Raw genomic sequence first — 10,301 nt, forward strand, 5'->3', positions numbered from 1 at the left:
GCAAAAGTAGAGAAACAGGTATTATTCTAGGTGGAAGGAAAAAACCTGAATAATGGACAAGACTTGTCTAAGAAACCATAAATGACTAGTGTTTTCCTCATATGTATTTAAGGAATTCATTTGAGGTGAGACCAACTGTTGGGTTTGATGAGCTCATTGAGTGCCCTCAGTGCCAAAGAAGGGAGTTTGTGCTTTTTTCAGTGGGAGATCGTGGAAGGTTTTTGAACAGGGGGCAGTATGTTCAGTGTGATGCTGTAGAAACTCTCTACTTTGATTGTATGTTATTCCTCATTGGTTTTTATCCTCAGCACCCAGTAAGATGCTTGACACATTATAGGCTCTCAGTAGATAGTTGTTCTGTAAATAAGTGAGTGAAAGATGAAGATAATTGTGCATTGGTTAGTGGGAGCGAGGCTTAGGGTGAGGAGACCAGTTACAGTTAGGAGACCATGAAAGTTCTTTGTTTTTTCTCTCCTGCTAGCACGGGGAGTTTCCCCAAGTGTGGAGAGGTTTTTGGAAAGATTTTGCAATTACAGAACTCTTGAGATGAAAACAAATATAATGACATTTCATTTTTATGTTTAATAATCAAATAGACATTAAATGATATCAGTCTTTATTAATTGATTGATAAAGAGAAATAATGTGTTCCTTGTAATATCTGGCATAAGAGTGACTAAGAAAATATTTGGTTACTCTCATTTGTGAAATTTGTTCAAGCTGTCTACACATAGCACCCTATTTTAATTTTGTCTATATTTACCATTTTGGGGCATGAGGGACTGGAGAGGAGTGGCATAAAGTCATGGATAGTATAGTCATTACATCTTTTTTTCTGTCCAAGTATTTTTATTCCATAAAATAGAATATTAATGATTATAACAAAGTATAAAAGTGTTGAAAGTAGGCATTCTTAATGTAAATTAAGCAAAACAAAATGTTCAGGTGTTTTTACAATTGAAGTTTTTTGAAGGAGATGCAGAAGATAAAAAAGTCTAAGACAAGTTTGTTCACACATTTTTTTTCTTTTGGGGACAGGGAGATGAGTCATACAGGTACCACAGATATCAAAGAATGCAAAGCACTGGCTTCTGGGGTTCATGGAGCCATGTTAGTTAGTAGTCACTGAGTATTTAACTTACCTTCCACCCGCCAAAAAATTTTTTCTTTAATTTTTAAGATGGAGTGACACTCCATGGGGTTATTTTCTGGGGCCATACTCCTAACATTACTTTCTTTGCTTTTCTTAAAGGGTCGACACTGAAGAATGGATTGCCACTATTGAAGCATTACTTTCAAAAAGTTTTGATGCTTGTCAGTGGCTAGTTGAATATTTTATTAGTTCTGAAGGACGAGAATTGATAAAGTAAGTGTCAAGATCTTTTAATTAAAAGAAATTTCGGTATCTTCCAGTGATTGATTCAGAGCTGAAGTTTCTTGTAGCTCTGTTTATTTCAACTTGAAATGATTTTTCTTATTGGAATCAATTTTAAACTTTCTTCATTGATGAAGCAATGAGGAAATTATTCAGATCACTCCAAAATCATTCTTTCCAAACTATCTTTGTTATACTAGACTCAGAGAAGTAAGTGTTCAGTGAAAGTAAAGAGAGCACGTGTGCAAATAACCAAGTGCTCACAGGCAAGCGTGTCCTGAAACCCTGTGGCTCAGGGGATTCCAAAATATAAGTCCTTTCCTTCAGGGACTCAGTCTGGTGGCAAGGTAAAGAGGTCAACAATCCTAGGTTACGACATATAATACCACAATATTCTCTCACTGTGTTTGGTTTCTGGCTGAAGTATTTTCAAAGATCCGATAGTATTTTATCTACAACAGTATATTTCCTTTGTACCTATAATTAAAAAATAATTTTCTTTTTAGGATTAAAATTCAAGCTATTCCAATCACTGTGAATGTTTGCATCTTATTCCTAATCATTCTGTTATCCTCAGGGAATTCAGCACTCATGGGGGACCCAGTGAGCACGTTGATCTCTCAGTGGCCAGATCTTTTAACCCCAGTGGGCTCTTCCTTCTCTCTGCCTCAGTTGTACCTTCTTACTTTTCACACCTGGCAGGCCAGCTCACCCCAGTTCTAGCTAGTGACTTTGCTTCAGACGTCACTGAGAAAGTAGGATTAACAGATGAGCAGTCCCCCACCCCCTGTCACAAGTTCCACACTACCAGAGTATGTTCCATCTTATCTTCTCCATTCTTCTTTTTTTTTTTTTTTTTTTTCCTGGAGGAAGTGTCCTTTCTCCTCTCAAAAATGAGTCTGTCTACATGAGCAAACCTTTTCAAGGAAGTTGGCCCTTTAATTATCAGCTCTTATTCCTGCATGTTTACCTTCCAGAATTTTCTACTGGGTCACTTCTGTCAGCAAACAGATATGCTCTGGTACCTCTCAACTTAAAACAGACTGTAGGGAATTCAGAAATGCAAGTTCCTTTCCACAGGGAGATTATAGTCTGGTGGCAACTTAGAAATCTAATCAAAGTTCTTGACCCCACATCCCCTTCATCTCTAGGTCTGAGCTTTAGACATTTAGCCTGCTTGATATGTCCACCTCTCCTTCCTCCAGTCTACCTCATAGAACAACAGAAGTATTCTTTTTTTAAAAAAATTAGATTATGTTACTTTTCTGCTTAAAAATTCTTCAGTGGATACCTATTGTACTCATAAAATCCAAAACCCTTACCATAACCTACAAGAGCTTACCTGAATATGGTCTTCGTCTCTCCTTCTACTTTACCTTGTTTCACTTTCCTGCACGCTTATCATTCACTGGCTTGTCGATTCCTTGAATACACTAAACTTTTTTCCTGCCTAAAAACCCTTGAGCCTGATATTCCCTCTATCTGGAACATTCTCCCTTCCACTCTTTGCATAATAAGCTCCTTCTTATTCTTCAGACGTCAGAAAGGGTGGTCAGCCCTAATCACCCAGTCTGTAAAAGGTCTGCCCTGTTAGTCTGCTCTGTTGTTTTGCCCATCTCCCCCACTAAACTTAAGCTTTTTGAAGGTAAAAGCTATATTTTGTTCCCTACTGTACACAAAAAGCTTGGCAAATAGAAAGTACTTAAATATTTGTGCATGCATACATGCATGCAGTTCATAAAAAGAAAACAAACATTGCTTTGAGGTGGTATATACGTGTCCCTTTAGAGGTAACCTTTTACCAGCTTATTTCCAAAATATCTTCCCATTAGAAGGACTCTTGAGTACTGCGTTAGACAGTAGAATGTCACAGAACATCATCCATTTGGAAGAAACATGGCAAATATTTAATTCATTGTTTATAGCCAAATTTCCAAACAGGCTTGCTTTTAAATATCTTCAGAGAAAGTGAGTAACTCCTTTGGTATTATGTTTTGGAATTAGAATTCCTTATGGTAAGGAATCCCAGTGAATTACCTAATCTGAATTTTTCCTACTAGAGTTTAATATATTTTGTCTCTTTCTTTATATAGCCCAATCACGCATCACTATCAATTGCTATGATTTTATATTTTTGAAGAATTCTCCTTTCTCTACTTATTTCTTTAGAACTTTAAAGATAACTTAAGTCATCATTGTTACAACTAAATAAATATATACGGTAGTAATATTTTAGTAACTGTAAATGTGAAGAGGGTGTTTACTCTTAGATCAGGCCCTCAGTGTCATCCTTTTTTTTTTTTTTTGGCAATTTATAAATAGAATTATAATTATGAAAATTTAAATTAGTAAATGTTGCTTGTAAATTGATCTAAAATTAAAACTAAATTTTGGACATTATATGTCACTATAAAATTTTCATGTATCTTTTAACAGGCAAAGTTTTTTTAAAAAATAGCGTTAAGTACCATTATCACACTAAACAAAAATATTAAGAATTCCTTTATATTATCCTATACTCAGTCCATGTTCAGATTTCCCCAAATGTCTCGAAAGTTTATTTTACCATTGAGTCTGTACAAATCAGGATTTAAAACAAACTCCATACATTGTATTTGGTTTATGTGTCTCTTAAGATTCCTTAATCTGTAATTGTTCCTTTTCCCTACCATCTCCTTTTTTGGAATCTTAGTGGATTTGAACAGAGCCTTATCTGTCTGGTTCAGATTAGGAAGCTAATACATAGCATTCACAGTGACATGGAATGAGCAGAAGTGAAGCGACCTCAGATTACTCCACTTTCATTTTCCTATTGGGAGAGAGGGCGGGGTTATCTGCATACTCTAGGAGGAAATGGAAATTTGAAGTACGGTTTCTATTTAATGAGTATTGCTATCGTACCATCATAAATCCAACCATCATAAGTCAGAGACCATCTTTATTAGAAAAGATAGATAGATTTTTCACTTGGTTCGTTATACTACGGGTTTTCACATCAAAGTGAGCGTATGAAGCAGAGAAAGAAAAGCTGACCATGGCAAGGCATGCGGTTACCTAGTTGCTCTCAAGTAGTTACCACCACCACCCGGCCCCAGAGAGCACATGTTTCTGCCTGACCATGCTCTCCACCACGTTGAGGCTGCCTCATCTGCACACTGGTTGTGTAAGGGATTAAATTAGATAATGCATTTTCAGTACATAGTGTAGTAACATTAGAAATGCCAGATGTTATGGAAATGCCTAATAAATCTTAACTTCTGTAACCATCATCCTCATAGAAGAAAGGAAGATAGCAGGACCTTTTCAGCCTCAGACACTTCAAGGAGAACTAAGTAATAAGTAAGGGTTGAAGAAGGCAGAGAAAAGTAAATGGATGGAAATATAGGTGCACAAGGGGCTTAGGAGGTATGCTGTCTTGACTCAGAACTTTATCTTATTCTGAGAAATTGAAGGGATGCTAGGGAGAACTGTCCTTGAGTAAACAGAATTTATAAAACTTTGAGTTCTTTGCTTTCATATCTTTTTAAGTCCAAATTTATATTTATACAGATATTCATTTTAGGAGAAGAGAGGAAGAAGAAAGGGAAAACTTCACTTTTCAGTGTCCTGGGGTCTTGTTTTCCTGTTTGGCCTTCCTCATTCATGGTGGCCTGCGAGGAGGGCTAAAACTCTCAGAAGGCTTGAACTAACATCTTGGCGTAATCTTGTTTCTTGGGTAAAAGGTGGGACCCACGTTGGTAAGGTTGGCTTAAATCTGTCTCACTTCTTACACCACGCTTCTCTTTATTTTAGGATATTCTTGTTGGAGTGCAGTGTGAGAGAAGTACGAGTTGCTGTGGCCACCATTCTGGAGAAAACCCTAGACAGTGCCTTGTTTTATCAGGATAAGGTCAGTCTCATTTTTAAATTTGTATTTATACCTTCTGTTTTTACCAAACATTTTAAATTGCACATAATAAGAAAGAGAGCCTAGGACTGGAATTAGTAATTTTGCCACATAAAATGCATCTTCTGTGAACCGACTTTCTGATGAATGCCAGGGTAGAAGGCATTCTGACTTTTCCTCTTCATATTCCAGAAACCAAGGTAGGCCAGGAATTGAGGTCTGCTTTGGTCTACTTCAGGATTCTCTCTCTAGAACTTTCCCTTTTCAAAGTCTTCTCAAGAGTTTGTAATAAGTCTCTCTGAACTGAGACTCACCTGAGTCTAAAGTCTCTATTCTAGACCTAGGGACATTTCGAGCCACTCTTGGCTTTGTCTCTCCTCATAAGCTGTTTTTATGACCTGAAATTGGCAACCTGCAATTGACAACCATACCCACCAGTGTCATTCATCCAAGCGTATTGGCCAAAATAGTTTCTTCATTGGTCTGCATTATTTAGTAACCTGTTTCTGCTTCTCTGAATTTATTCTTCCTAACCCTATTTTCTCTAACATATTTTCTAGGTCACAGTTCCACACATGCCAAAACAAACCATGGTATTTATTACCATCCTCCATCCCCAAAGGTCTTAAGATTTAGGGAAATAAGTGACATATCTTGTAAGACTGATTATTCAACCTGTTACTAAGTGCTAGAAAATACAGCCGTTATTTCCCAAGTTTGCTGTTTTAAACAGCTGACACTACATGGAAAACTTTGAAAAATGTTATTTTCAGAGCTAATTCGCTCCATATAAACATTGGCTGGAAGCAGTGTGTCTCAATGAACTAAATGCAAATTCTAGGAATTGCTACTTCAGATTCAGTTGTTGACTTTGCTATGCAACCTTGAGCAAGTCCTTTAAAGGGGATGTTTAATCCAGATATAGTGTCTGGCAACTGAGCACTTCATTCCCTCATCACTGCCTGACCCAGGGTGCTTTGTTAGACCCGACAACCCTCATGGTGCACACTGCTCAGTCCAGAATGAACCAGGAAGTCGAATATGCCCCTAAGGAAGGACCTAGAAGAAAACTGCCTCTCAATTCCAGGAATCTTAAGAAAATTGAGGTTTACTCTAAGGTAGTGGTTTTCAGTCAGCTTAAACAGCAGAACCATTTTCCAAACAAAACCTTACTTAGATGCAGAAAATATAGATCATTGGGAGCTGCTTGGGACAGTTTGGATACCATTGCTCTGAAATACGCCTGTGGAAGTTTTCTAAGATGTTTAACATAAGGACCTTCTCATTCTCTTTTCTCCCATTTACCAACCAAGGCAAAAGATAAAGGCAGAATTAGTGCAGCCTCCATAGAGATGGGGTCTGGCTGTACCGTTTTACCCCACCAACCTCTAAAGGACTGCAGGTGGTAGCAAGGGAAGGGAGTGATGGAGGACATAAGCATGGAAGCCATTTGCCTCAGTAAATTCTGTGTGATATCCAGCTGATGTATTTTATGTTCATTTTTTCCCCAATAATGGAAATGGTGCCTCTTGCCACCCACTTTGTATTGTAAAGTACTTTGAAAATGAAGTGCTATATAAATACTAGATTTTACTGTATTTATAATGGGTGCAACAAGATGAATGGGAGTATTTTAAAAGTCTATGAACAACATCTTTGGAGGAAATAAAGGAAAAAGAGTAGTAAGCCTGGTCTTAATTCTCAGATCACAGATGAATTTCTAGGGAGTTGTCCAAAATAGTTGGGGTGGGAGGGAAAGAAGAAGCAATGCAATAACCAAAATGGTTTCTAAACAAATAAAATGTTTTTCAAAGCTTTCCATGAGGCGTCAGCGGGCTTTCAAGTAAGTTCACAGTTGAGTCGATATTGCCGTTGTCATTCTGTCAGGCTGTTGCTCTCCATTTGCTCCATTGGCTTGATTTCTAGCCCCTATGCCTGTGTCTGTGTTTTTTATTCTTTGCATCTGTGATTATGTGAAGAATTAGCATAGTGGAGGGAGGGATTCAGAAATATATTTCCTCTAACCCCCAACCCCACCGCCCTTTTTTGAGAGACAGAGAGAAACTGGTTCTGCAGGAAATGTGCACATTAGGTGGTGGAATCATGCCCTTGACTCTGAAGTCTAGAAAACAAATCTAGGGTTTTCTTTTAATTATTCCTACAGTACTATTCTTCCCCAGAAAGGTAAATTTGATCATTCTATTTTTGCTCTCCAAAGCATAAATCCATCTGAATCTGAGACTGGATTGTATCAACCAGACTTTCCTTTTGTTCTTAAGGTGATTTACTTCAAATTAATCCTGTTACAAATATCTGTCTTACATTTTTTTCTTTATGTAATTTCATCTTTCCTCTAACCAGTTAAAAAGCCTTCACCAGTTACTGGAGGTACTACTTGCTCTGTTGGATAAAGATGTCCCAGAAAATTGTAAAAACTGTGCTCAGTACTTTTTCCTGTTCAACACGTTTGTACAAAAGGTAAATGATTTTTTTAATGTCTTTTTCCTAATAGTGTAGATTTGTAGTTTAAAGGAATTTTGAACATAGAACAAATTTAGACCAGTTAGTATAGGGTCTGTGTGATACGGTTTTATGACTGTTTCTTCTTAAAAACCCTTAATTCATGGACTATATTACTTGCAAGAATTTGGATCCAGGTAGATGTAGTTACTCATTGATAGCAGAAGTCTGCCTTAAAATAGTGTCTAATTACATGTTTCATAACCATTGTAATATAATGCAAGGCTGTTAGAACTTGAGTTTTTTTAATTAAAATTTTAACAAGTACTTTCTATATGTAAATTATAGCGTTTAAAAACATACCAACTCCTTAAAACTTCTCATTTAACTGTTTTTAAAACTAATTTTTGTCTGGATAGGAATATAATTTGTCATTCTCAATATCTTGTGACAGCAAGGTATTAGGGCAGGAGACCTTCTTCTGAGGCATTCAGCTCTGCGACACATGATCAGCTTTCTCCTAGGAGCCAATCGGCAAAACAATCAGGTAATGCCTACTTTTATAGCCCAGTGAATGGCCATGGTTTTTGTAGCCACTTTGTTTCTCTGTAGGTGATAAATATCTTTAATTTCATAAGAGTCTAAGAGTCTAGAAACTAGAACTATGTAGACTTTAAATTTCTTTATAGTTTCATTATTTTTACAGATTTCTCATAGAATTTCCTAGTAATAACCCACAGAAATAACTAACTATAGTATCAGTCAAAATGCGAAGTGTCATAGGAGGAAAGATGGGTTCTGACAGGAAGATGGATTTGAAAACCTATAAGGAATAGTGGCATTGGGTATCCCACTTGCTCTCTCAGACTGTGAGCAAGGCTGTTGCTTCTGGGGTGCTGATAACAAGGCCAGATTTCAAATGGGGAATTGTACTGTTATGCACTGAAAGGTATTGCTGCAGATATACTACCACTAATATTCAGGAAATGAAAGAGAAGTTGTTTTCTAATAATAATAGGATTAGATATATGTGAAAATGATTCTCCTGTCTGAAGTTTCTATGTTGGTGTGTTTCCCCCATCCATTATATTTCTTTTGTTTGATACATTTAAAATACACAAAATGTGAATATGCAGTAATGATAAATACTATATGGAGTGCCTGTTATGTGCCAGACACAACTGGTCACTTTATATGCTATACCTCTTATACTCACAATTCAGTAAAATAGGCAGTTTCATCCCCATCTCAGACAGGATTTACAACACAGAGAAGTTAAGTCACTTATTCAAGGACACAAAGCTAAAATGTTGTGAAGCTGGGATTCAGACCCAGCTCTGGTTTCTCCTGAAAGTAATGCATTGCATAGGAAAGGTTTCTTTCCATTATTAGGGGAGACAGATTTGATGCTTAGGCCTCCTCTCAGCTTCCTATCTACCACTGTGCCACTTGGGCTTTTTGGTATTAAAAAACAAGTGCTGACATCATAGCCTGCTCTGTGTAAGGATATTATGTAGAGATTTATAATATCTATTTTTCGATTCAGGCTCTTCCACATCCGTTGATGATGGTGACTGATTTAAATTCGCTGTAATTCAGCTTCACATATAATCAATATTGTTTTACATTTATGGAGCATGTAGCAGTGAAAACATGTTCACTTTTAAGGTTTCATTTGGTCCTCACAACCACAAAGTGAGCAGAACAGTTAGGTTATTATCTCTGCCATTATGCAAAGAGGCCGGGCACGTGTTACGGTAAGAACTTACGTCCCACAGAGCACAGCGAGTAGCAGAGCAGGGCCAGGCCTCCAGATCACCAGCCTCCTGAGTGCTCCCCACCACACTGAGGTACAGGAAAGCATATGAATGGATTTGTTTTAGAATATGAGTTAATATGTCTAAGGGGAAAAACACTCATGCTAGCTTAAAACCTGTGACTTTTCATACTTTGACCTCTTTTACTATCAAACATTGAGAAGTAATTGTGGCCCAAAGATATCATAATCAACACATCCTTTCCCACCCTCTTTTTGTTATTTCTGACTAAAACACCAACATCCGCTTTGTGTTCTTTGACAGCAGATACGTCGATGGAGTTCCGCACAAGCACGAGAATTTGGGAATCTTCACAACACAGTGGCATTACTCGTTTTGCATTCAGATGTCTCTTCCCAAAGGAATGTTGGTAAGCTTTCATGTATCTTTAATATGTCAGAAAACCGAAGAGATACTGAATTTGTCAATAATGCATGGAAAGTAATGTTAGCAATTAAAAGGACATCACTTGTTTCTCATTTGGCTATTTGATATTTGAGGAACATGCAAAATTTTTCTTTTTAGTTCATGTTAAACTTGTATTACTGGTTTGTTTCAATGAAAGTCATTCATTTACTTGGGAGAGGTGTGTAAATATTAAAAGACCTGTAGGATTAAAGGCTAATTTGGACTTCTTTCATTACCCTAATTGACACACCTGATCTAGCCAAGGTCTGGCTTGGAGTCTCCTAGTTGTGTGACCTTGACCAAGCCACCTGACCCTTATGATCCTTAGTATAAAATGGAAATATTTTTAAAAACC

At 37.2% G+C, this 10,301-nt stretch overlaps 1 protein-coding gene across 1 annotated transcript in view; it reads left to right on the plus strand.

Annotated features, from left to right (window-relative positions):
• Nucleotides 1-10,301, plus strand: part of USP24 (ubiquitin specific peptidase 24) — a 98,343-nt gene that overhangs the window by 71,618 nt on the left and 16,424 nt on the right. Inside the window, exons 53-58 of the mRNA XM_023536810.1 lie at nucleotides 113-125; nucleotides 1,253-1,366; nucleotides 5,168-5,264; nucleotides 7,623-7,739; nucleotides 8,176-8,268; nucleotides 9,806-9,908. Coding sequence (XP_023392578.1) covers nucleotides 113-125; nucleotides 1,253-1,366; nucleotides 5,168-5,264; nucleotides 7,623-7,739; nucleotides 8,176-8,268; nucleotides 9,806-9,908 — 537 coding nt within the window. The remainder of the gene's footprint in view (nucleotides 1-112; nucleotides 126-1,252; nucleotides 1,367-5,167; nucleotides 5,265-7,622; nucleotides 7,740-8,175; nucleotides 8,269-9,805; nucleotides 9,909-10,301) is intronic.

This window comes from Pteropus vampyrus, unplaced genomic scaffold (genome assembly GCF_000151845.1).
Source record: "Pteropus vampyrus isolate Shadow unplaced genomic scaffold, Pvam_2.0 Scaffold170, whole genome shotgun sequence".
Lineage (NCBI taxonomy): Eukaryota > Metazoa > Chordata > Mammalia > Chiroptera > Pteropodidae > Pteropus > Pteropus vampyrus.